This window comes from Quercus robur, chromosome 2, assembly GCF_932294415.1.
Source record: "Quercus robur chromosome 2, dhQueRobu3.1, whole genome shotgun sequence".
Classification (NCBI taxonomy): Eukaryota; Viridiplantae; Streptophyta; class Magnoliopsida; order Fagales; family Fagaceae; genus Quercus; species Quercus robur.
In genome coordinates this window covers 73076016-73102767 of record NC_065535.1, presented here as the reverse complement: position 1 = coordinate 73102767, position 26752 = coordinate 73076016, and the positions used below count along the sequence as shown (strand labels likewise).

Below are 26752 nucleotides of genomic sequence, written 5' to 3'. Positions count from 1 at the left end.
TATTTGCTTATATCAACTCTAATACTCCCCAACGCTATCTTAATTATACAGGTAATAATATCAGTTATGTTCAATTTCTGGAGGACAGATTATTTATCTCCAGCTATGAAAGCATTAGTTATATTATTACTATTCCTTCTTCAGAATTCTTCTCAAATCGGTATATGAGACTTGGGGCTGACAATGGACACTTGACAGTGTTTGATACATATTGGAGCGAGGTACATGAGGTTTTCAAATTTCGTATCACATCCTGTGGTTTCCCTAGAGTTTGCGGCAATTATGGTATTTGTACGGACGGCCAGTGTAGTTGTCCTGGACCTATAAATGCAACAAGAAATTTTCAGCCCATCGAAGAAACGCGACCTGACCAAGGCTGCTCCCTAATTACTCCCTTGTCTTGTGCAGCTTCCAAAACTCACATTCTTTTAGAGCTTCATAAGATCACATACTTTCCCTTTACTCAAGACCCCCCAAGCATAGATCCAGATCACCAACATATAAGTTTAGATAGTTGTAAACAGGCTTGCTTAAAACTTTGTTCTTGCAAAGCTGCTTTTTATAATTCGAGCAAACGTGCAGGGAATTGCTATTTACTACCCCAAATTTTTTCATTAATGGCCATTGATCAAGATAATACTGACATTAAAGTTTACATTAAGATCCAAAATGTCTCAAGTTCAGATCCACCTGGACAACAAACAAGCCATAAAAAGAAGAAACAAGTAATAATGGGATCTAGCCTCGGATCTTTGCTTGTTATTTTTCTTTTAATTGGAATCTTGGCTTTACTATTTTGGAAGAAGGAAAATGCAGATGAAGCAGAGGAGTATTATTTGGATCATGTACCAGGAATGCCCACAAGGTATTCTTATGATGATTTGCAAGCGATAACAGAAAATTTCAATAAGGAACTCGGTAGGGGAGGATTTGGCACAGTTTTTGAAGGGACTCTACCTGATGGCACAAAAGTTGCAGTGAAGCATCTTGATGGTTTCAGTCAAATCAAGAAATCGTTTTTGGCAGAAGTTGAAACAATTGGCAGCATCCATCATATTAATTTGGTAAGACTAATTGGATTTTGTGCTGAGAAATATCATAGGCTTCTTGTTTATGAGTACATGTCTAATGGGTCTTTAGATAGATGGATATTTCACAAAAATCCTGAGATTTTGCTTGATTGGAAACTTAGAAAGAAGATCATCATTGAAATTGCAAGGGGACTATCTTATTTGCATGAAGAATGCAGGCAAAAGATAGTTCACTTGGATATAAAACCACATAACATCCTCTTAGATGAGAATTTTAATGCAAAAGTCTCTGATTTTGGGTTGTCTAAACTAGTTGACCATGACCAAAGCCAAGTTGTGACAAACATGAGAGGGACTCCTGGCTATATGGCTCCAGAATGGTTGAGTTCAATGATTACAGAAAAGGTAGATGTCTATAGCTTTGGAGTAGTACTCTTGGAGATTTTGTGTGGAAGGAGAATTTTAGATCGCTCTCAGCCAGAGGAAGAAATGCATCTTCTTGATCTTTTCAAGAAAAATATTGTGGAGGATCGGTTGCTGGATTTGGTTGATAAATACAGTGAAGATATGCAATTACATGGAGGTGAAGTTGTGAATACGATGAGAGTTGCAGCATGGTGTTTGCAAAACGATTTCACAAGGAGGCCTTCCATGTCTATGGTGGTTAAGGTCTTAGAGGGTGCTGTAAATGTTGAATCTGACCTAGATTATTTCTTCTCCAATCAATCTTTACCAAACATGAGAGCTGGAGTTGAAAACCAGGAAGTGCACATTGTTGCTGCTTCTTCATTATTTCCTTCAATTCTATCAGGACCTCGATAACTTTTCACTGTACCATAATGAGGTAATTTGCATAGTTTTGATAAATTCTTTCATCCAATAACTAAAATTAGTAGTTCGAATTTGATGGGGGGTTTGAATCTTGGTCATTCCAGTGGCCATTTATTGGTACTAGCATGGCTCCTCTGTTAGTAATATACATTTCTTTATTTAATATTGTTGTTGTCCTATAGTGTTTATTCTATAGGTGACACTAAAATTTCAGTTTGAGCTGTAGACTATTTGTCGGATTGTTGTGTTTCTTCCAAAGGACCCGTGCATAATGTATAAGTTTGTACATAAGCTGCTGCCTTGCTGAGATGATATATATATATATATATATATATATCAACAAAAAGCTTTGTTGCAGAGCTGTGGGGGCTTAGGGATGGGCTTATGCTTTGCTGTAATATGAACATACCTTGCCTCATTGTTGAGCTAGATGCAAAAGCAGTTGTGGATGTGTTTAAAAACCCAGATTATGAAAACCATGTAATATCTCCTATCTTGGATGATTGCAGGCAGCTGGCAGCAACATTTCAGCAAATCCAGTTTAATCACTGCTACTGGCAAGCTAACAGGTGTGCTGATATGCTCGCTAGGATGGGTGCCGAACAAGAGTTACATTTTCTTATGTTTAATAGTCCGCCTGTGGAGGTTCTTTCTGCTTTTGAGGATGACTGTACTGGAGTGTATTTTAACAGGCTGTGTCCTGAACTTGATGTAGTGTTTTAGTTTTTTGATGCATCGTTTTTTAACCCAAAAAAAAATATATATATATATATATATTCCTCTATCTAGTTCAAACTGTCCTGGTTTAAATCACATGAGAATGGTTTGGATCCCGTACCTTCAAATATATAGTTCTCCAACAAAGGGGTCTTATCATCAGATGAGGATCCCAAAGATCCCAAGCTACCATAGCAATAGGCTTCTCTCAATTCTTCTTTAGCTTTTGCCCATGTGACAGATTAAAATCAAATTGAAAATATCATTGCTCCAATAACGCTGCAACATTAGGAAGAAAAGGACACTGAATTGTGAAAAATATATGCAAGGCAATTAACACATGTAGTAGCTGATTTTTTCTTCTTGATATAGTACTCTGATAATTGTTCTACTCTGGAGGAAAAGGGAATCTGTGTCTCTATATTTGTGCATTTTTGCGAGAAAGAGAGAGAATTATATACTCCTAAGATAAAGAGCATCACCAAGGAATACGACACCCTTAGCGACTGCAGTGGCTATTAATAATGGCTTGAGAGAGAAATATATACATCTCAGAAGGGTAATTGTTAATGCACACATTGTACAATTTATTTTTTGAACGGAAATGTGTGTATGACGTGCAAAATATTATTGTCTTTCCCCATAGAACTGCATAAAACACAATTGATATTATTATAGCTCCAACAACAATGCAACGTTAGGAAGAAAAAAAAATGACAAGTAAACTATTAAGAACCAAATATAATCCAGTCATGGAAAATAGCATCTGCTTCTTTGAATTTATTTAAATATTCAACTCCCAAAGGTGGGAAAATTAATGTCCGTGTGTGAGGGAGAGAATACTATACCTCCCAAGATAGAGAGCATCACCAATGAATATGACACCTATAGCAGCTGTTGTGGCAATTGACAGTGGCCTGAAGATTGACATGCAGAGGTCCCTTCAAGTGCAGGATTCAAGTGTAGACAATGTTGCTGAAGGTTGAAGCAAATCCCTGATCAGAGAGAATTCCTCTGGTCTGAAGTTACCAATAGCCTTCTTTGTCACGGTAGTCCATTAGTTTCATACCGAGGATACAATGGCCATTAATGCTATATCAGCCCTTAGTCTCCAACCACTTAAGTTCATGTCTAGCATTAAAGATACTGGTTCAGATATAACTGTCGCAAACAAGTTGCATACGAACACCACAATTAGCTCTGATGGCAATATTCTCATAACTTGAATCTGTAAAATGCTATGAACAGGTAGAAGGTACTCAACAGCAAGTAGAAGGCCACCTATGGCCCAAATCAATAGTGATGAGCTTAGAGAAAAATGAACTGAAAGGGATGGTGATTGAGATGTGATCTATATGATTGCAGGGCCTTCATAGAGAACCACTGCCATTGCACCAATATTGATACTACAGTGCCCATGATTTTAGCCTGAGTACTTTAGCTTCTTAAAGAAAGATTTTCCATCCTTTTTGAAGCACCCTTATAATATTAAAAGGAGAAGGGATGTAAAACAGCCCAGATAAACAAACAAATAATATTCTACTCCTAATGACTTTCATAAGTAGAAGGTGTTGTCCATAAGAATCATTGAAATAACCAATGATTTAACAATTCTTGTCCACCAACTACATGGCTAGAAATAAGAGACATAAATAATGGTGCACTTGCAGTAAATACAAGCAATCAAATATAATAAGTAAAAGTAAGAAAAAAATTATGTAAAGACATAAACAGAAACAAAAGTAAAAGTCTAATGAACAATAAGAAAGAATGAAAGAAACCTGATAATTAGAGCAAGTATGAAAGCGAAAGCCAGTGTGAGGTTGCTGATGGCTGAAGCAAGAGCGGTGAACTATATTTTATGCCTTTATAGCCACACACCTGAGTTACAGACCTGCCTTCCCACACATAACCAATCAATATTAGAAAAATACTCTCTATCTCTTACCTCAAAAAAGAAAAGAAAAATACACATCTTTTGTTTTAACCCATTTTCATTTCCTACAAATGAAAGCTAAAAAAAGAATAGCTTCTTGTGTATAATTTTCTTTCCCAAGTACTCTCAGGAGGATAATTCTACAGAGGACAGACAACTTGAATGTTGGAAGATCTGTAGTTCTAAATATATAATATAAAAAATCAGTAAGAAATTTTTTTTAAGAGCAAGTATTTTTCATTGGTTTATCAAAAACTTTGTGTACAGTATAGAGAATCAAATTAAGAGACAAACCGGTGAAAGATCATGAAGGCCAAGGGAAGAAGAACAAGAGTGGATAAGGCATAGTAACTCGACCCTTTCAAACTTGCTTCTTTGAACAAGATGTTTAAGACAACCTTTGTCCACTCTACTAAAACCATGGCTGAAAATGGCAGAACATCCTTATAACAACTGTTCTATGCCATCTCTCTCTCTCTCTCTCTCTCTGTGATTTCTATTATATCTATGCAGCATTATTGGTTTTGCTTCTTGGTCTATAGAGGAAAAAGGATCTATCAACGAATAGAGAAATATATATATATATATAGAACAGAATTATATATGATCAAAATTGATTAGTCTATTGAAAATTCCTAACCCATCCCAGAATCTTGGGACTATATAGCATATATATTAAAACCATTCATTCATATTAATATCTCTCAGTAATGCCATCATTGCTTTTGCTTGTGGAAAAGGTCAGATGGTTACACATATTGACTGGTTGGCTGGAATCATCAAGTTTAGTTTGTTTTGTTTTCCCCTGGTGGTAAATCAATAAAACTGAAACCACTAAGAATTTTGATATTTCTGCTTTTGCAAAATATTGCTTTTTTCTCATTAAACTTTGGACAGTGAGATCATTTAGAGATTATCCACCCTTGGAAATGGAGATCTGCAAATGAAAATGTAAAAGCAATGTGTTTATATATGACAGTAGAGACTGATAAGAATTTTGTAGGTTTTTTTTTTAATGAATTTTGTAGATTTTGGGGTTTGCTATATAGAGTTCGGGTGTATATAGTGAGTAGCTTGTTCATATGATTTCCCAGGTTGTAGCTGTTGGAAAAGATAGTGTCCAGCCTCATGTACTTTTGTTGTAGATGTATTCACCTTTGATTTTTCAGTGTATTCTGAATTTCTTTTTTGAAATAAAAACCCTTCAATTCGAGCCATGTGTAATTATTTTTGAGCGAGGCCAACAAACTCAATTTCAATCATGCTTAATTCTCAAACCATGATACTGTAGTACATGGACTGCTACCTAAACATTACTTAGTGCTGGATTGGTGGAAATAGTCAACAGAACTGGTGGTTCATGATGGTTCATTTGTATTCAGTTACAACTTACAAGCCTTTTCAACTTTCACCAGATTGATTGGCAAATAGGAATAAGTTTAATTCTAATTCAAAATTAGGATAATGTCATTTTCAAAGTTATAGTTTCAATCTAGCACAATATGCATGTAATTTATGATATTTGACCAATATGCAGGGGGTAAAAAAGGGAAAAGTAAAAAACGCCGAAGGATAAACTATAACATTGAAAGTTGTAACTATACACAAAGAAGCTGCATTGGCGAATAAGCCACTACTTTTTTGGTTTATTAACTTTAAATATCAGAACATATCATAGATATTTAATCCCTCTAGGAAAAATTTACCCTATGAAGTTTCTGATCCCATGCTTCCTCTCATGTACCATGCCTAAATTGTACAATAATTGGCAATAATATTTTAGTTATGCGGCGTTAGCCTTTATCATCTCCCTGTCGATTGTCATTCCATGGATGGTGGAAGTAGTGCAACGCCATAGGCCAAAAGCAAAAAGTACTCACTGTTGGTTGTACCGTACTGGTTGGTTGGATATTTAACATTTGTGCTTGCATGTGTATGGATATTCTTATAAAACTTTCTTGTATCTTTGCATTATGTGTTTTGCAAAAGTGGGGTCTTTTGGGTGGATGATTCCAAGCAATGAACACTGTCACCAACAATTACTTTCTCCTTGGCTTGCCCCCACATCACAGTATAAAATCCAAAGGCAATTACAATAGAACCAATCAAACTGCAAAGATGACAAAGTTGCACATTATTAATGCTCAGTTGATATAATTTAAGAACATGAACATCATTGCGTCAAAAAGAAATATTGTCATTAGCAGGAATATGATTGGGATGACAAGAAGTCAAGAAGGTTTAATATCTTTATATTTGAAGATGAATGAACTAGATTAAAATTTACCTGCCAAGATGAGGAATTTCACCAAGGAATATGATTGCCATGATAACCGCAATGGCAGTGCCTAGCGGCTTGAACAGGGCCACATAAACAGGCCCCTTCTTTTGCAAACACCAAGCTAAAACACTGTTACGGATGACACTCCCACTAATTGCCTGAATTGAAGTCAATCATCGTTCAATAAAAAAGTGAGATGTTTCCAAAACCCAATTTGTAAAATTTCTTATGCTTTCATATGAATCATAGTAGAAAATAGAAAGAAAAAAATGGGCAAACTTGTTACAAAGTACATATAGCTGGAAAGGACTTGCCATACCCCATAGATAACAGCAATCACTCGAATCCTGGGTTGCAGTGCCCAAGAACTTACATTTCTTTCTGCAATTAAAGAGATAACTGCACATTGGATGGTCCCAAAGAAGCAGGAGAAAAAGACTAGGATCATTTTTTCTGGGTACTCTTTAACAATTGCTGCCTGGAATAGCAATCAAGATCAGTACTTTTATAACTACTCATCTTCCCATCTTACTTTTCAACTACAATGAAGAACTGCAAGATGGTCTGTCATAGTCGACCAAAAAAAAAAAAAAAACTTGAAAATTTGGGATGGTAAGCTGTTAAATTTGGAGGTACATTAATATTACCTGAAAAATGTTCCATGTTGCAGAAGACAGACAAGTGATTGTAAGGAGAAGGCCTCCAAGAACCCAGTTTGACATTTGTGCGAGATTTTGCTGAAGAGAGGTCTTAAAAGAGGATGAAGCCTCAAAAACTGGTGGCCCCTTATAGAAAGTCACTATGAATGCTCCTGATATTGATACTATGGTGCCTATAATTTTAGCCTGACTGCTTGTACTTCTCAGAGCTAGTTCTTCCATCCTAGAAATTAGTAATACACGATAGATTAAAGGTGAAGGGAAAAATTATAAAACATACACAGACAGCAGCAAATAACCATGGTAGCCAGAAACCCAAAACTAACCAATAAAGCAAAGTTCAAATCCTATTGTCAGGAAAAAAAAAAATATATATATATATATATAAATATTAATACAACAGACAACATATATTTGGGGATCATTGTCAATACTATGATATACTAAATGTATAAAACAATTATAAAAAAGAAAAAGAAAAAAACAACATTATGTTTAATCTATAAATCACATGGATCATGATGCCCAGCAAACATATACAATGAGCCCAATGATTATGAAGTACAAAACATTTTCTTGGAACCTTATGACAAATAGAAATGTATAACATGGTTGTGCTAATATAAGTTAACTTCATACCAACCTTCATATTCAGTGAAACATAAGACACTAAATAGTCCAACAGAACAAACAACTACGGCAGACATTGCTCCCCACCCAAAATAAATTAAATTAATAATCCCCCTACTTCCATAATTTTAAATACCATTATTGTCTTATCCTATTTTCTTACCTGAAAGTGACTGCAAGCAAGAATGTAAAACCTGGAATAAGGTTTCCCATAGCCATTGCAAGAGTTGAAGAGCTGTATTTGATACCTGCAATAGCACAAATCTGCTCCAAACAAATCCTGCAATATAAAGTTTTTTTTTTCTTTTTGGGTGATAATATGCTGTTCAAAATAATTGTCACTTAAGTCTATAAAATTATCCAAATCCCTAAAAGTAATCCAAAAAAGTAAGCTTTAAATAGAATGTGCTACCCAAGGAGTCCAAGGAGGAAGAACTTTAAGAGGAGGGAGAAAGTGAGAGGAGGTCCCCTGCTTCTGCAAATAAACAAGAAAAAAGCAGTTTTTGGTGGGCATAATTCACATGAGAAATTTAGTGTTTGATGAGAAACTCAAAGAATTAAGAGAAGAAAAGGAACCTGTAGCGGTGGAAGATGTAATACAGGAAAAGGATGAAGGTGCCAAGAGCATTGTAGTAAACAACAAAAGAAAAGTTGCTCATCCCACTTGTCATAGCTGCTTTGCTTAGTGTCACCATGCCCACGTTGCAAACCTCTACCATAACCAGTGCTGCAAAGGGCAGTACTCCATCCTTGTAATAATTTACATCCATCTCTCTCTCTCTCTCTCTCTCAAATGCTTTCACCAAAAGTATTTCTCTTCAGTGAGAGACAGACCCCAGGCAATCAATATATCTTTGTCCGAATGGACAAAGGCATCAATTATGTAATGATTCTCATTATCATCCATATTTAAAATAATGCTTGTTTATTACTCGAAGAAGCAGATTATGGGTTTAAAATTAGTGGGAACAATAATAAACTAATAAATAGAAGGATTAACAAAGATTTTGACGAGATTTTCTCCTCTTCAACTTGATAAATTGTACTACACAACTGTAATTTCATTGACAATCCAAAACTTACGTCACATCAAATGACACACTCTACCTAACCTTATTGGACACACGTGACAAATCAGATCCAGATGTAAAATATTCAACATTCTCATATCATTTCATATTTAAATTGATCTGTTTTCTTCAAAACTGTCAATGATATACAATTTCTGTACAAATTTAAGCTTTAATTCCCCTCTTGAAGCTCAAAAAAACAATCTTGGTGGACCTCCCTATAACTGCATTTCTGATAAGCTCTTATAAATGAAAAGGGGGAATAGAGAGTGATATACACCAAAATAAATAAATAAAGGCTAAAATGCACTTTTGGTCCCTATATTTTGGATCATTTCTCAATTTGGTCCCTAAACTGATTTTGCTCCTAAGTCAGTCCTTGATTTTTTTAAATCGTTTTTAAAATGATTCTTGCCGTCAACCCGATAACAAAAAAATCTGAGGTGGCAAACAAAGTGCATAGGTGGCATGTTAGATGCTGATATGGCTAATAAAATAACATCAATAAATACCACGACAACATCCATGTCAGCATTTTAATTAATAAAAAAATAATTTATATTGACATATCACACCATGAGCTTTCAACAAGTACATAACTTATTAACTTAGCAGATTGAAAAGAATGCAATCAAAACTCTTTCACTCAATGACTATTAAACTGAGACAACTCTAGCATTAGAGCACATAAATCCCAATTTTATTTGGTTAAAATATTATTTTCATCCCTATAACTTCGCATGAATTTCTTTTTTTTATCCCTAAACTTGAAATTTTTCCTCTCAAAATTATTGAAAATTTTACACCTATCAATTTTCAATTCAAAAAGTTTGTTTTTCATCCCTAAACTATTAAAAAAAAAATCTCTTTAGAAAGTTGAGGATCTTTTTCTTTATTCTTCTACATTTTCTCAGCAGCCAAACAGATTATAAAGCAAACAAAATCATGCTTTCTCAATGCTGAGAAAATGTGCTCAATGAAACAACAAAGTAGCTAATTTTCAGCGTGAGTTTACAAAGACCCAACTTTTCATACACATTCTTCCATTTTTCACTCAAATTCTTAGCAACCAAACAAAAGCTCAAATCAAATAGCAAACTGACCTGAGACCGGACGTAATTGATGAGCTTAAACCCACCGTAGAAATCCAAACCCAGCTTCGTCCGAACTCTGCGAAAGTCGAAATGGTGCGACGAAATGCAATGGTCGAATAGCGCATCGCAGGAACCGTACCTGGAGTCGCAGAACAAGCAAAGGAGATTGGAATCAGAGCCTTCTTCATCGTCTCCATCTTCTCCGGCTTCGTCTTCAGCCTTCTTCATCGTCTCCGAGGTCGTCCGTAGTTTGGACGATCAAAGGAATATTTTTTTTGGGCAGTTGAGGCGCTTGGGGTTCTACTCCTACATTGATTGCTCCGTGGTAGCGTGGCACGCATCGTGGCCACGTGTCTCCCTTTGGTTGGTTGATGGATCTGTTTCCAGTGAAGCCTTTCAGATTTCCCACACTTTTCAAGGTAAAAAGTTTTAATTTTTGCTTTTCCCTTCTCACTTCTGCACTTTCTTTTCTGTGATTGGTTTTTCTGACTTCCTAGTTGTGCGTTTTGCTCTTAGTCTTCTCAATTACCTCCTTTATTTTCAGGTACGCCCCTTCTTTTGCTCCCTTTTTCTTTCCGAGTTTCATTTATATTCTTTTTCTTGTTCCTATTTCCTTTTCGGGTGGTGTGGCTTTCTTTAATGGTGGATTCTTCTGAAATTAGGCCCACTTCCCCCTCCATCACCTTCTTTTTTGCCCGCTTGGGGGCGTTGGTAGATTCTCGTAGTAATACGTTAAGTGCTATTCCATCTAGTGATCCATATCCATATATTGGGGATTTTGTGGTAGCTGGTAGTGGTCTAGGGTCTGTATGAGGCGACTTGCACCCGTTGTTGCATAACTCCCTAGTTTGGTTTAAATCCATTAGAGAGGCTTTAAGGAGGGAAAATATGGGGTCCGAGATGGGTTCAGACAATCTAGAGAGGGATTCATCCTCTAGTGCAAGCACAGTTGGAGCTGGGGTAGATACGACTACTTCTGCGCCTTCCAGTGCGCCTTCGTCCTCTCATCCTCTTGCTTTTGGTGAACCCCGTTCTTTCCATGCTCTCAAAGAAAAATGCTCCTTGAAGATAGAGGTTTTCAGCAAATTTAGGGACAGATTTCAATTTCCTGATGAGACTAGGGCTCGTCTTCCTAGGAAGGGTGAAAAGGCTTGCACCTTTGCCTATGGAAAGGTTTGTTTCTATGAGGCTGCATTTTTGTGTGGCCTCAAATTTCCCTTCCATCCGTTCATCTTGGAGCTTCTTCATTACTTAAACCTTGCTCCGAGGCAGCTTATGTCGAATTCGTGGAGAATCGTCATAAGCTACATGGTGATTTGGACGATCATAGCTGACGGGGATATGATCACACTAAATGAGTTCGTCCATCTCTACCGTTTGAAAGAATCAAAGGAGTTTGGGTATTATGAGTTTGTGCCCTGGAATAGGAAGTCTCGTCTCGTCATTATTCTTCCATCGTCTTTCCATAACTAGAAGTCCAGATTTTTCTTCATGTTTGGCAATGGTTGGGAGACTTTCTCTGATGACTTTTGGGGGGACGTCCCTAGGTTGCTGCGCCGGTGGGAGACCCCTCATCTTGGTGCGTTTGCCTCCCATGAGATGTTTTCCCCTTTTTTATCCTTTTGTTTTATTGGTCATCCTTCTGACCTTGCCTCTTTTTCTGTCTTGTAATGAAAGAGCGTCTAGAGCTTGAAGGGAAGTTCAAAGAGAGAGTTCAAGAGGCCATCAAATACGCGGTTACTATTGACGATTTTGACGAGCTGGTTGATCCGCGCACTTTAGCTTGTCATTGTTTGGGGCCAGAGCCATCAGATTACGTCCTTCGTGCGATTGACCGGGAAGCGAAAAAACATGAGGAATCTGAGTTATTTTATGTAATATCATCTTTTCTCCTTTTCCTTGGGATTAACTTTACTCTTCTTGGTGCAAAGATGACGACAAAATTTAACAAGGAGATGTTTGCCAAAATTAAGGGGAAGAAGAACGAACCCTTTTCTGCCATCGGGCAAAGAAAGTTGAGGATTACAGACAAGGATAAGGAAAAAGAGACGGTGGAGAGAGTCTCGTCCACCCCTGCTCTAGATCTAGACGAAGGTCAGGCAGCTTCTCCTGGTGTTTCAATTGAAGAAGTTGTTCGTCCTTCCAAAAAGTGAAAGACTGGAGACAAGGGGAAAGAAAAAGTAGGTTCCAATGTTTAGGAAGACGCTGGAGTGGCAATGGATCGTGCAAGCGAGCTCCTTACTCGGGGAGATGAAAGAGATTTCAAGTGTGCCTTCCCACGAGATGGTGAGGCATCACGTTCACAAGCTCGTGCAAGTAGTTGTCCTACTTTTACCCCTTTCTTCCTCATCCTTAAGGTTTTAATCTTCTTTGCTAATTTTGGTTACCTTGGTTGTTAGGTATTGGGCAAAACCATGCATATCACTACCCAATATTTGGCAAACGAGGAGAAGGCCGTCGTGGCCAATTCAAAAGTTGAGGCGCTTAAGGCCGAGGCTTCAGGGTTAGGGAAAGATTTGATTGCTTCTATGGACGCCAACAACGCTTCTAAGGAGTAACTCAAAGTTCTATCCGAGAAGCTGGATTCCAAGAAGCAGTTGGTGAAGTAGAAAGACGAGCTTCTTGCCTCAGCTGGACAGAGGATGAAGGCTACCATTGCTAAGGCCATCCTTGCCTTTCAATCCACTGATAAGTATAATACCATTCTATTCCAGTGGTATTTTAAAGGCTTCGAACTGTTGAGGAGGTACCTGATCAAACATGGCCCGGGGACCGATTTGGAGGAATTAGACTTTAAGGCTGTTGATAAGGGAATGGAGGAGGACGAAGCAGCCCTGGCAGCAACATCTACTGGCGTGGACCCTTCTCAGGTTGATAAGGATGAAGAAAACGCTCCCCCTACTTGAACCTGTTGTCCCTTGAAGAAGAAAAATGCCTTGTATGTTTTTAGGCCACGGGACAACTTATATCGGGATGTTCCCCTGGTTTTGGGGCTTTTTGAACAATTTGCATCTTTTTATATATGGTATATTTGTTGGTATTTTTCTTGTTCGTTTTAATTTGTGGAAGCATTTTCTTCGTCCCTCTGGGGGACTTAGAGGATTTTAATTGAAGTATTCTTGTTGTCCTTATGGGGACTTAGAGAATTTTTGTTGAAGTATTCTTTTCGTCCTTATTAGGATAGAGAATTTTTGTTGAAGTATTCTTGGACGATGTTATTTGTTTCAAGAATCTTTGCCCAACATGCATCTATTAGGAATTTTTATCGCCTTTTTAATTTGGATGATGTATAACCATTTAAGGAGTTTTACCGTTTCTCTGGACGATCTATATCCGTTTAAGGAGTTTTATTGTCTTTTTGAATTGGATGATCTATATCCATTTAAGGAGTTCTATCATCTTTTTGGTTTGGATGATGTACATCCATTTAAGGAATCTTATTGTCTTTTTGATTTAGACGATGTACATCCATTTAAGGAATCATATCGTCTTTTTGATTTGGACGATGTACATCCATTTAAGGAATCTTATCGTCTTTTTTATTTGGATGACTATTTTAGGCTTTTGGAGGAAGAAATAATTAGAGCGCATGAATTGTTGAATAATGCTAAATAACCACTTATGATATTGAATAATCACTTATTTGAATACATAACTTGTATTAAAAAGTACAGAATCAGATTATGTTAATTGCTTACAGTCAGGCTATGGCTCCTTTTCATGATACCTCTTTAGATGTTCGACATTCCACGAACGAGACAGCTTATTTCCTTCTAAGTCTTCTAGGTGGTAACCTCTCTAACGTGAATAGTGGACGACTCTATAGGGTCCTTCCCAGGTTGGACCTAGTTTGCTTTGTGTTGGATCTTTTGTTGCAGGAGTCACTTTCCGAAGGACGAGATCTCTGATGCTGAATCTTTTCAGTTTCACTCTCTGATTGTAGTATTCGGCTATTTTCTGCTAATACTTGGCCATTCTTTGGGAGGCTTGGTCTTTGACTTCGTCCAAACAATCCAGGTTCAGGTTCAATTGATCATCATTGCTTTATTCGTCAAAGAATTCCCTCCTGAGGCTAGTGAGCCCTACTTCGACTGGGATGACTGCTTCTATACCGTGCATTAGGTTGAATGGTGTTTCTCTTGTTGGTGTTTGTGCCGCCGTCCTGTAAGCCCACAGGACACTTGGTAATTCGTCGGGCCATGCTCCCTTTGCCCCCACTAACCGGGACTTGATAATCTTAAGCAAGGTTCGGTTAGTTACTTCCGTCTGTCCATTGGCCTGAGGATGTCCTGGTGATGAGTACTTGTTTTTGATACCTAGGCTCGAGCAAAATGACTTGAACCTATGACTGTCGAACTGACGACCATTGTTTGAGATGATCGTCCTTGGTATCTCAAACCTGCAAACAATATTTTTGCATACAAAATTTTGTACCTTTGCCTCTATGATCGTTGCAAGGGCTTCCACTTCGACCCACTTCGTAAAGTAGTCAATTGCGACAAGTAGGAACTTCATTTGTCTCTTTCCCTGTAGTAGGGGGGCCCATAATGTCAATCCCCCACTGCGCAAAAGACCAAGGAGAGGAAATGGTCATCATTTTTTCCCCTGGGACTCGTTGAACATTCCCATATCTTTGGCAACTGTCACACCTCTTCACGAAATCTGCTGCATCTTGTTGCATAGTGGGCCAGAAGTAACTTGCCCTTATGATCTTCCTGACAAGGGACTTTGACCCAATGTGATCTCCGCAAACTCCCCGTGTACCTCTTCCAGGACATATCTAGCCTCTTCCTTTTCTATACATCTCAAGTAGGGCTGGGAGAAGCCTCTTTTGTAAAGCTCGTTATTTAGTACTGTAAACCGGGCAGCTCGCTTTTGGATCTTCTTGGCTTCTTCAAGGTTTGGTGGTATCATCCATCTCTGAGGAACGACAAAATTGGACTCGTCCATCTTGAGCGAGTGTGCACAAGGAAAGTTTGAAACTCTTTGATGCTATGGGAGTTTTGTTCTTCCAGCCTCCAATCATTTATCTTGTCTCGGTCATCTGTCAATGCACTCCGTGCTACCTCGTTAGCTTCCGCATTCTGATCCCATGGGATCTGAACAAACTCTGCACGATGAAAGTTGCTTACCAACTGGTTCATCAATTTGAGGTATTCTGCATTCTTGTCTCTTTTGCTTCAAAATCTTCTTTGACTTGCCCTATGACGAGCTGTGAGTCACTCTTAAGCACGATATTTTCAACTCCAAGTGCCCGAACTATTCTTAGCCCTGTCAACAAGGCCTTATACTCTGCTTCGTTGTTAGTTATAGGAAATTTGAGCTGGACCCCATACTTAAGAACATCCTCTTCAGGGGAGATGATAACAACACCCGCTCTACCTCCTTTTTGAGTGGACAATCCATCAGTATTGATCGTCCAAAGGTCTTCCTGGTCGCCTGCCTTCTCGGGGATGGTGAATTCTGCTATGAAATCTGCCACTGCCTGAGCTTTTACGATCGTCCGTGGATGGTATTCTATATCAAACTGGCTGAGTTCGATGGCCCATTGTACCATTCGTCCTGCAGCATCGAGTTTGTTCATTACTTTTTTGATGAGCTGGTTCGTCATTACTATGATAGGATTAGCTTGGAAGTATGGACGAAGTTTTCTTGAAGCCACTATTAGGGCGAAGGTGATCTTCTCTATGCGTGGATATCGTGCCTCAGCAACTTGGAAGGCCTGGCTGACATAGTACACAGGGAGTTGTACCTTGTTTTCTTCTCTGATCAAAGCTACACTGACTGTCGTGACAGATACCACCAAGTATAAGAATAAGTCTTCGCCTTCCTTAGATGGACTCAAGAGTAGGGGGTTGCTCAGGTAGCATTTCAACTCTTGAAACGCTGTTTCACATTCCTCTGTCTAAACAAATGCTTTCTTTAAGGTCTTGAAGAAAGGAAGGCATTTATCTGTTGCCTTGGAGACAAACCTGTTGAAGGCTGCCACTCTTCCTGTGAGGGATTGTAATTCTTTGATCGTCTTTGGTGAGGACATCTCGAGGATAGCCCTTTTTTCGGGATTTGCTTCAATTCCTCTTCGCGACACCATAAACCCGAGGAATTTCCCGAAGGAAACCCCGAAAGCACATTTGGATGGGTTTAACTTCATGTTGTACTGTCTAAGTGTATTGAACGTCTCCTTAAGATCGTCCATATGATCCTCCTCCTCTTTACTCTTGGCGAGCATATCATCAATGTATACCTCCACATTTCTCCCAATCTGTTTTTTGAACATCTGGTTTACCAATCTTTGATACATGGCCCTTGTGTTCTTTAATCTAAAGGGCATAACCCTGTAGCAGTAGAGTCCTTGACTAGTGATGAAAGCAGTTTTTTCTTGATCTTTCTCGACCATCTGTATCTGTTTATATCCAAAAAATGCATCCATGAAAGTGAGAAGTTTATGTCCGACGATAGAATCTACCAGCTGATCAATTCTGGGTAAGGGAAAACTATCCTTCGGGCAGGGTTGGTTTAGATCTGTGAAATCGACACACATTCTTCACTTCCCGTTTGCCTTTTTGACCATGACCACATTGACCAAACACTCAAGATAGTAGACTTCTCGAATAAAATTTGCAACAAATAGCATATTTACTTCATCTATTACTGCTTTGTTTCGTTCAGGGGCAAAGACTCTTCTTCTCTGTGGGATGGGCTTCTTCTCTAGGTCTACATTCAGGTATTGCTGGATGATGTTTGTTGGGATCCCTGGCATATCCTCGTGGCTCCAAGCAAATACATTGAGGTTATCTTTCAGGAAGTTGATGATTCCTTCCTTCGTCTTTGGACTTAGATTCGTCCCTACTTGGGTCATCTTAGCCGGACTTCTCTCAACTAACTCTATCGTTTCTAGCTTCTTGACAATCTCTGGTGTTTTTTCCTCGATTATCCACGTGTGGTTCTCTTTTGAGGCCAGGACGGCCTGATAACACCCCCTTGCCAACACCTGGTCTCCTTTTATCTCTCCGACCCCCTGTTCTGTTGGAAACTTTACCTTCAAACAGTATGTGGAAGTAGCAGCTTTCTAGTGGTTGAGGGTAGGTCGTCCTATGATTACATTGTAGGACGAGGGTGAGTCTACCACTAGAAAATTGTGTTTGTTGGTTACCTGGAAGGGGTATGAACCAGCCATGACTGTCAACGTCACTATTCCCCAGGGGTACACCTTGTCTCCACTAAAACTGACGAAGGGTGACTCGAAAGGACGAAGCCTTTTAGGGTCTACTTTTAATTGCTGGAAGGCGGAAAGGTAGATAATGTCAGCCGAGCTCCCATTGTCTACCAGAACTCTCCTTGTATTGAACCCCTCGATCATGACCATAATGACCAGTGGATCGTCATGAGGTTGCTTTACTCCCCTAACATCTTTTTCTGAGAAGTACATGTCTTGGTTTGTCCATCTTGTTTTAGAGGAGGTAGGCTGTGAACACTGTTTACCTGTCTTTGATGTGACTTTCTGAGGGATCTGAACGATCTCCCTGTGGCTGGTCCTCCCGTGATAGTTTTTATCTCCCCTAGTGCACTCTATGGACGAGGTGGTGGGTGGTCTTCATCTCCTCGGGAACCCCCGTGCCAATCCTTCTAACCGTATTTGCTGGAATCTCCTCTTTTCACATACTGTTGTAGTTTCCCTTTCCGTATAAGTTCTTCTATCTGTTCCTTCATATCCCTGCAATCCTCTATGTAATGCTCGTGTTTTTTATGAAAATTGTAGTATTTCCTCTTGTCGCACATACTAGGTGATGAGTGGAGTGGCCTAGGCCATTTAAGAGATGGTTCGTCTCTTATTTCCATGAAAATCTGGTCAACAGGCATCACTAATGGCGTGAACTTCATTGGACGAGGGTTCTTGTCCTTTCTCCGTCTATTTCCTTCATCATTTCATTGGTCAGCTCGATCTCTTTTTTGTCCTCTTCGATCGTCCTCCTTTTCCTTCTTCTTTTCCTTGGTTTTTTCTGCTCTATCTATGGCTGCTAGAGCTTCTTCAGCGTTCATATACTTCTGTGCTTTCAATAGCACCTCTGCCATCGTCTTGGGGGAATTTTTAGCCAAGGAAGCCATAAAATCTCTGGACTTTAATCCTACCTTAAAGGTCATAAGCTGCACCTTATTGTCCGATTCGTCCACCTCCAGCATTCCTCGTGTGAAGCGCGTTACATACGATCTCAAAGTTTCCTTTTCACCTTGTTTGATTGTGAGCAAATGATCAGCTGTCTTTTTCGGTCGTTGTCCGCCAACAAAATGACGGACAAACGAGCTACTTAGCTGTTCGAAGTTATCAATGGATGACATTGGCAGTTTGGTGAACCATTCCCTAGCTGTTCCTTTAAGGGTAGTGGGAAAGGAGTGGTACAGAATCTCATCAGGAGGTTGTTAAAGACCCAGGGTCATCTTGAATGTGTTTAGATGGTCCAACGGATCTTGTAATTCATCAAAGGGCTCGAGCTGGGGTATACGGAACTTGGAGGGTACCGAGCACTCCTAGACCGCTACGGTAAAGGGTGAATCCGTCTTCCTGACATTTCTGTCCAAACTTTAATCTGTCTTTCCCTTGATAGCGTTTCTTAGCTCGTCCATCTCCTTCTTCATCTCCCTAAGGAAATCTGAATTTGCTTCTTCAAGAGTGCTGGTTCATCCCCTGTGACGGTCTTCATCATCATCCTTGTTGATTTTTTTGCAGTTATCTTCTTGCTGCAACCGCTGCCTCATCTCCTGGTTTTGCTTGGTAAGTTCCTCCACAGTAGCTGCTAGTGATTGAATTTGTAGGGCCAATGCCGCAAGATTTGGGTTAGTGCTGGACTCCATCTGAACTTATAATTTGGAATGGAATTGCATTCTTGAACTGGATGCTCAAGAGTCCTCCCCACAGACGACGCCAAACTGATGATGCCCGGATCGTCAGTAGAGATGTTCGTCCAGATGGGAGTCGTCCACGCACCTAATCTCAATCCTGAGACAAGCTGAAAGGAAAGTATGGTCACCGGTGTGGTGCCTGCCACAGAGTCTCCAATGCCAAAGTTAGGATAGCGAGAGTTTTTTTAAGAAAGTAATATGGTTATACTAGGAAATTCGTAGTGTAAATGTACCTGTTTCTTGGATCTTATGGGTTGGTATTTATACCAGTGTTTTTCCTTTTCCTTCTAGCCGTTGGGGCTGCCTTAATGGTGATTTTATTCTCGAATCAGCAACGTCTTCATAGAACATTGATGGTGGGTTATTTCTCCAACGGTATAGAAATTCATCATTGCTTTGTAACGCCTCATTAATGATTGAGGACCGACGAGTCTAGTCTAGCCTGATGATGCTTACTGGTTGGACGGTTTCCAGGATCTTCCTCGTCATCGCTTCGTCCTGTAGACGAAGGTATAATCGGGATTGTCACTAATCATGATACGCAAATATGTTATAGTTGTTTTCATTTTGATCTTTTCCATTTCAAAATTTTTATTTTTGTCTCATATTATTTATTGATGTTGGTAATTTGGTTGTATATGACATTATATGGTGACGTGATGATAATTCTTTAGCACTTAACAAGTAAATTACTAGCAAAATTTGGACTTACGGATTGACATATTTTAAAGAACGGTATTTATTTAATTCCTAATAAATCAAAATATTAATAGAAATGGATGGCATGTAAACATGAAAGGATAAGATAAAAATTTTGAATTGTAAACGATTAAAACGAAAACAACCCAAACCTTTTGGAATAAAAATGTAATCCATTTTTTCACCTTTCTAAGGTTTACTTAGGGAAGAAGGGAGGTTGTTAAGGGTAGTTAAGGGCTTTGACCACCATAATTAAAGCCTAAAGTAAATAGATGGATGGTACTGGACCATAAGAGCATTGTGTTTACTTTTGAGTTTTGATTAAAAAATGTAAAATAGGAACTGTGATATGTAAAAGGACATCTTAGTATGGTCTATCCATGGAAGAATTATCTTAAGGTGTAGTTGTATATAATCGAGTAGTCTTCGTAAAGTAGTGGTGGATTAAGTCCAAGAAAAAAGAAGTAACGGTGAATTGGGGTTTGGGAAATGTTATCTATCAACTCAACACAATAGTCAACCATAAGGAAACAAACCTTTGTTTGTTGAATCTGGCTATCCCAACATGACTCCCTCGCCTTGATATCCATTTGTTGCATTATTTAAAAGACATTATAAGCCATTCTTATAAAAGATTTTGAGAGAGAGAAACACTCATTTTGTGTGATTAGGGTTTGTGTAACCAAGTTTTCTTAATTTCACCGTATTGGAAAGTTTCAAGTAAATCTGAATATATAAGTTGTTGAAAAAGTTAAAGCCATAACACCACCATAGACTTAATTATTGCTGTGAAGCAAACCTTCAAGAAGCTCTTGAAGTTGCTCGAAGATTCTAGTCATGACCATGGGTGTGCCATTTGTTATGGCAATTCATATGATTGAAGAGTCTAGACATTCTGGTGCATGAAAGGTTTCCTTTGTAAGCTATATACGGGTTGTAGAGTCTAGGTAAAGGTTTTACTCGGTGAATTTGCTTTTTTGGAAAGTTCCCATCCCAATGGTTTTTACTTTGAGACAAGTAGTTCCATTAGTTTTTCATACAAATGGGTCTACAAACCCCTGACACCAACTTACAAAGAATAATTTAGTGGTTAATACACATTTATACCACAGTATTTAAGGTCATGCTTGATAAGTAATTCATGGATTATTTGCTTACATTAGTGGGGGCTGAAATGCTTGTAAAGACAAGGATGAATGTGATGTTTGATAAGTAATTCACGGATTATTTACTTGAGATTTGTGGGGGATAAAAAGCATGTAAACACAAGGACAAGATTCACTTTTAGAAATGAAACTAGATAGAGATATGTTGGTTTCAATATGAGCTAATCTTTGTCAAATGCTTTGAATTTCTTAAACTCAACTTGCCCTAAAACCAAAACTGTAAAGTCATTGTGATGGCCTTCTTTTATCATTATGTATGATAGTTTTGACTTGAAAGGTATAAGAGCTTAATGATTGTTTTAATCTATATGCTCTATGTGTAAACAGTTAATTAGAGATAAATTACACATGTATAATAATGGTTTTGTACATTAAATAAGATCAAACAAAACTATTGGATCGTAGTAACTTAATGAAGCTAGTAGTTGTTAGGCCTAAGCTTTTTTGAAATGGTCACCTCCACGAACAATGTCTATTGACTAGGATAGCATCAAACTAGTTACATAGGACAAAATCATTGTTAGTATAATGTTTCAAGAATAACAATCCATTTTGAAAAAGTAATGCAAATGTCACTTTATAACAGTTTTTACCTGCCGGTTGGCTTGGCTCCATATATTCAATTGTGGTTCGATTCAAATGGCCTATCCTTTAACCATTTAGTGCCAACCATAAACAATGCACATATAAAATTTTCATTGTAGAATCAACCAATTGGCTCCATAACCAATTCCAACAAGATAGCAAGTACTTGACATCGGAATTTCCTCCTAGTTCCATAACATCCCAAATATTCAAAAACTGTCCCATATTAATAATTCCAAGTTTTCCCAACGAGGCCATTCTCTAGACCTGTTTGCATCAAACTTATATCACAACACAAAAATGAATCAAGTTTCCATCTGGGTGATCTTCATTTCCTTTTTTCTACTCCTCCACATGTCATATTCTGTAGAGGAAGAGGTTAAGACCTCACTTATAAGCTTCCTTGCAAAACTCACTAACAATAATACCCAACTTGGTGTCAGTTTAGGTTAAAACTCATCCTTAGATCCCTGCAAGAACCATTGGCGTGGTGTTACTTGTGTTCAAAAAAATACTTCTGTGACAAAGCTAGTTCTTTTTAGCTTAAATCTTAATGGAACTCTTGATGCCACTTCTCTTTGTGGCACATAAGCCCTTGCTGCATCTATTGCTGCTCTTTTTCTTAATGGCAACAATATTGGTGGAGGAATCTCAGCTGAAATTGCAAAATGCAAGCAATTCACTCACTTATACTTAAGTGGTCACCAATTTTTTGGAAGCCTTCCCAATTCGTTCATCATGCTAGGCAATCTGAAAAGACTTGATATCTCACACAATAAGTTCTCTGGTGACTTGCCAGGGTTGTCCAGAATTTTAGGTCTCACTATGTTCCTTGCTTAAGACAACCAGCTAAATGGGTAGATACCCAAGTTTGATTTCTCCTATCTTGATTAGTTCAATGTCTCCAGCAACAACTTCAGTGGCCCAATTCCAAATGCAGGAGGTCGCAGGAAATCCTAAATTATGTGGAAAACCATTGTCAAAAGAATGTTCATCTAGCCCATTAAATGGTGACAACAATTCAAAGAGTAAGTCAAAAGATCAGACTCTTATGTACATAGGCTATGTTGTGTTGGCCTTTGCTTGTCTCGTGTTAATCATTTTCAAGCTGTGCAAATTGAAAAGGAGAAAAGAGAGGGTTGAGGGACTTGAGGCAGTAAACAAGGTAGCAGTAGTTGATGATAGTGTCAGCAAGCTTGACCCCACATCAACTGAGTACAAATCAAGTGTGAGTAGGTAAAAAAATACAGGTAATGCAAGTGAAAGTGCATTGGTTTTAAACTCAATGCTAGTACTTGAAAGCCCTGTGTTGAATGGGCTAAAATTTGAGGACTTATTCAATGCTCCAGCCGAGTTGCTTGGAAGAGGAAAGCATGGGACCCTTTATAAGGTCATGTTTGGGAATGGGATGATCCTGGTTGTCAAAAGGATTAAGGACTGGAAAATTTCAAACAATGAGTTTGAGCAGAGGATGAAACTGATTGACCAAGTGAAGCATCGAAATGTATTGCCAGCTTTTGCCTTTTATTGTTCCAAATATGAGAAGCTTTTGGTCTATGAATATCAGCAGAATGGAAGTCTATTCATGCTTCTCCATGGTAAATATTAAAATTGCAATATCATTGTATCTTTATGTTAACTGCATGATTAATAAAATATGTTGAAGTTACATAGGAAACTTTTATGAAGAAACAGAAACGCCTTCTTTCTCCAATTGAACTTGTGCAAATCCTTTCTTATATTAGATTGATTGTAACACCCTTATAATACCTTAAAATACTCTTTTAATTTTTATCTTGAAGGCTTCTGAGATACTATATGTTACATTTCAAGAAACAACCAAATGGGAGAAGCATTTGACTAGGCAAGCAAACTTGGTGTTGTAGCCAGCATTGTCGACACATTAGCCTTCATGCATCAGGAACTAAAAGAATATGGAATTGTTCATGGTAACTTGAAATCTTCCAACATCTTGATGAATAAGAACATGGAGCCTTGCATAAGTGAATATGGTCTTATGGCTGCGGATAGTGATCAATATGGCTTATCTCAGGCCAACGTTACTAGGACCAATGCATCTAGAGACTTCAGTGGGGACATTTATGGATTTGGTGTAATTCTTCTAGAGCTACTTACTGGAAAAATGGTGCAGAACAATGGAGTTGACTTAGCAGATTGGGTTCACTCAGTTCTTCAAGAGGAGTGGACTGTTGAAGTCTTTGACAAGTCCCTAATTGTCAGAAGGTGCAATTGAAGAGAGGATGGTAAACTTGCTACAAGTGGCTATAAAATGTGTTCAGCACTCACTAGAGGGATGGCCAAGCATTAACCAAGTTTCTGTCATAATCAACACAATAAAAGAGGAAGAAGAGAGATCTATAACTTTTGAAGCATCACTAGGGTAATACTTTTCCTTATCAAAGTTGGATCAAACAGAAGACTAATGTTTTTCTTCATGCCTAGATTTCAATGTTGTAGCGAGTGTAAAAGTAGCAGATCTTTGTATGCAACATATTTGTACTTTTCAATCAATAACTTGACAGTAATGCTTGCTTTTTTTTTCCCCTCATATATTAATAATTGTATTATAAAATCTATTTGATCATATCCCAACAAACCAGGAAATAAAGTTTGCAGATGCTGCATAATGGAACATGTTTCTCGAAATTTGCATTTTTATCGAAATCTTAGGTTGGTCTATGACTATGATAAGTCACCATAACTTGGCCAGTAAATATTTTCATGTTTCTGTAAGCAATCAAAAAATTAAGCAATCAACTAAATAATACATTAAGCATCTTTTCAATAACAATTTATGTAGAGGTGGGATTTTTTCAATACATTGTTACTTAACTTTGACCAAGTTTTCCTACTTATTAAATATTTAACTTGAAAAGAACTCAAGTCACTATTGTTCTCAATAAAAATTTAAGCTGAGCAACCAATCAGTTAATAACTCAAATGACACTTACTCCTTTCATAAAACTGGTTAAATGGAGTTGCATGTCTAACTTACCAATAAAAACATAAAGAAAAGAAAAAAGGATGGGGCATCTTTTGGGTAGGATAAGACTACAAGTGGACAGCTGGCTTATGTTTTTTACTTCGGTGGGAAAAGGACCACAGGTATATTAGCAACATTTTTTACCTGTAAACTCTATGAACAAATTTCTTTCTTTGATAGCTATATTATTACTATTGTCATTGTATATTAATTATTACTATTGTCTTGCTTAGGCTATGCCAACATTAATGATTGGACACAATGATTGCATTTACTAGCATTTTGCCATTTGTCTGTGATGTGAAGAGTGATTGATTTTTTTTTTTACATCAAGTGGGCAAGGAGGATTCAAACTCAAGTTTTTCACATGGAAGAATTAAGAAATGCTATTAAATCATAAGGCCGACTTTAACTAATCTGTTAGTGATCCATAATAGGTTTCAAAATTTTGGAACTAAGGCTTTTTTGTTGTTGTTGTAGCCTTAAATCAAAAGGGGCTCTTGACATCCAAAAAGAAAATGAAGGTTGATATAATTAAATAGATTGTAGATGTGAAATTTCAAATGGTAACAGTCAAATAATGTCAATGGAGTGAGTAAAACTTCATGACTAATTTTCTGTCATGTATAATATTTGTATATGTCGAAGAGTGAAATAAGAGTTCGGTTCTTTACACATGATATTATTTTTGACTCCAGCATTGACTAATTTATATAGTTTAGTTTTGGCTTTGAACTTTGCCTTGGTTCAAAATTCGCAACATCGGACACTTTAAAACCAAGGCTACATGAAAGATTCAAGTCAAATTGAATACTCAACAATAATTTTCAAATTTGACCCATTGCAATTAGATTTATTTGCTAAACATTTTAATAATAATAACAATTTGGTTGATGATTGCAGAGGCAAATTCATATGCTGACTATTGTATTTTATAAAATAAAAACAAAACTTTGTGTGCTGACTTTTTGACTAACAGGGGAAGACTAGACAGAGAGCTTTTGAATACAGGGTAAGGGTGTCCACCCATTTTGTACAATCTGTTGAGTGGGATCTTTTTGGGGTTACCAAACCCAAAATTTGTGATTTCAATAATCCCTCTCCTTTGTATTAACATATTTTAAACTTTCCCTTTTGATAATGATAATAATAAGTCTATTGATACAAAAGTTTTAATTCACGACCTTGAATTGTTATTAGGTCATAATTGGTGTAAAAGTGGTGTGTGAGTTCATGGAAAAATGATTTACATCATTGACAACTTGGCAACTTATGCCTCAATAATTTCTTATAAAGAAAGTTGTGAAATGTTTTGTGTCTTTAATATTGCTAAATGGTATGGATAACTTGAACATGATAGGCTGCATCATTAGGTTTAGTTAGTCAAAACTTTTATTAGCTATACTACTTGGCCAACTCATAATATCCAACTCAATGAGAAGATGTCTGCTTAACCAATGCAAAACATCTCGTGACCGACTGAGGGCATGATCTCCCACATGCTAGACCATAAATAATATTTGAATCAAACACCAACATTTAATAATGTACATTTATCACGACAATGAGATTTTAAATAATTTCACACAAATAATCATAAAAAACAATAGAAAATTTTTAGGTACTTCCTAAGCATAGATAAATGGTGTTCCTTCCTCTCACATTTATGGTGAACCCCGCTTTAAATTTAATGAGTAGACCTTACCATGAATATAAGAGGAGTAAGCATTACTCTTCATGCTTCGGAAGTACCTAAGAATTACTAGGAAACAACTTGAGCATTAACATCAATTTCCTATTTTAGGTTAAGACCATAGTTTAAGGAGAAATGTCCAAAAATACTCTCATATCATATTCCCTTTTGTTTCCCATTTTAGGAAAAATGCTACAATGCTTCCCTTTATTTAGGAAAGTATTATCCAATCTCCAAACTAGCATTTTATTTTTATTTTCTTGATAATTGAAATATAACAAAAAAAGGTTATTTTTGAAAAAAGAAGAAATAATATTTAAATAAAATAAAAATATATATATATCATATTATATTATATATCATATTATATATAATAAAAGTTGGGTTTAGACGCCGTAGTTGTGCCATGTGGCTTCACCAAATTGCAGAAATTGTAATAAATTTTTAAATTTTAAGAA

The 26752-nt window shown here is 37.6% G+C and overlaps 2 protein-coding genes and 2 pseudogenes across 4 annotated transcripts in view; 2 read left to right on the top strand and 2 right to left on the bottom strand.

Annotated features, from left to right (window-relative positions):
• LOC126714927 (G-type lectin S-receptor-like serine/threonine-protein kinase SD2-5) overlaps positions 1–26752 on the top strand; it is a 149960-nt gene that overhangs the window by 80848 nt on the left and 42360 nt on the right. Inside the window, exons 2-3 of one of the 3 annotated variants that reach the window (XR_007651708.1) lie at positions 1615–1875; positions 2372–2431. Coding sequence is in view for 2 of the 3 variants with exons in the window: in XM_050415346.1 (XP_050271303.1) it covers positions 691–1853 (1163 nt within the window). In the remaining variant the exon portion in view is untranslated. Of the gene's footprint in view, positions 1–690; positions 1876–2371; positions 2598–26752 lie in introns of those variants that run through there. The other 2 variants (XM_050415346.1, XM_050415343.1) reach the window with 2 other exon arrangements.
• On the bottom strand, positions 2648–4937 carry LOC126703032 (WAT1-related protein At5g40240-like; annotated as a pseudogene).
• LOC126714934 (WAT1-related protein At5g40240-like) overlaps positions 6080–26752 on the bottom strand; it is a 69417-nt gene continuing 48744 nt past the window's right edge. Inside the window, exons 2-8 of the mRNA XM_050415354.1 lie at positions 8662–8876; positions 8498–8560; positions 8249–8365; positions 7444–7678; positions 7116–7274; positions 6803–6954; positions 6080–6625 (exon numbers count right to left, since the gene is read on the bottom strand). Coding sequence (XP_050271311.1) covers positions 6487–6625; positions 6803–6954; positions 7116–7274; positions 7444–7678; positions 8249–8365; positions 8498–8560; positions 8662–8855 — 1059 coding nt within the window. The 5' untranslated portion in view covers positions 8856–8876 and the 3' untranslated portion in view covers positions 6080–6486. The remainder of the gene's footprint in view (positions 6626–6802; positions 6955–7115; positions 7275–7443; positions 7679–8248; positions 8366–8497; positions 8561–8661; positions 8877–26752) is intronic.
• LOC126703025 (probable inactive receptor kinase At2g26730) lies at positions 21898–24002 on the top strand (annotated as a pseudogene).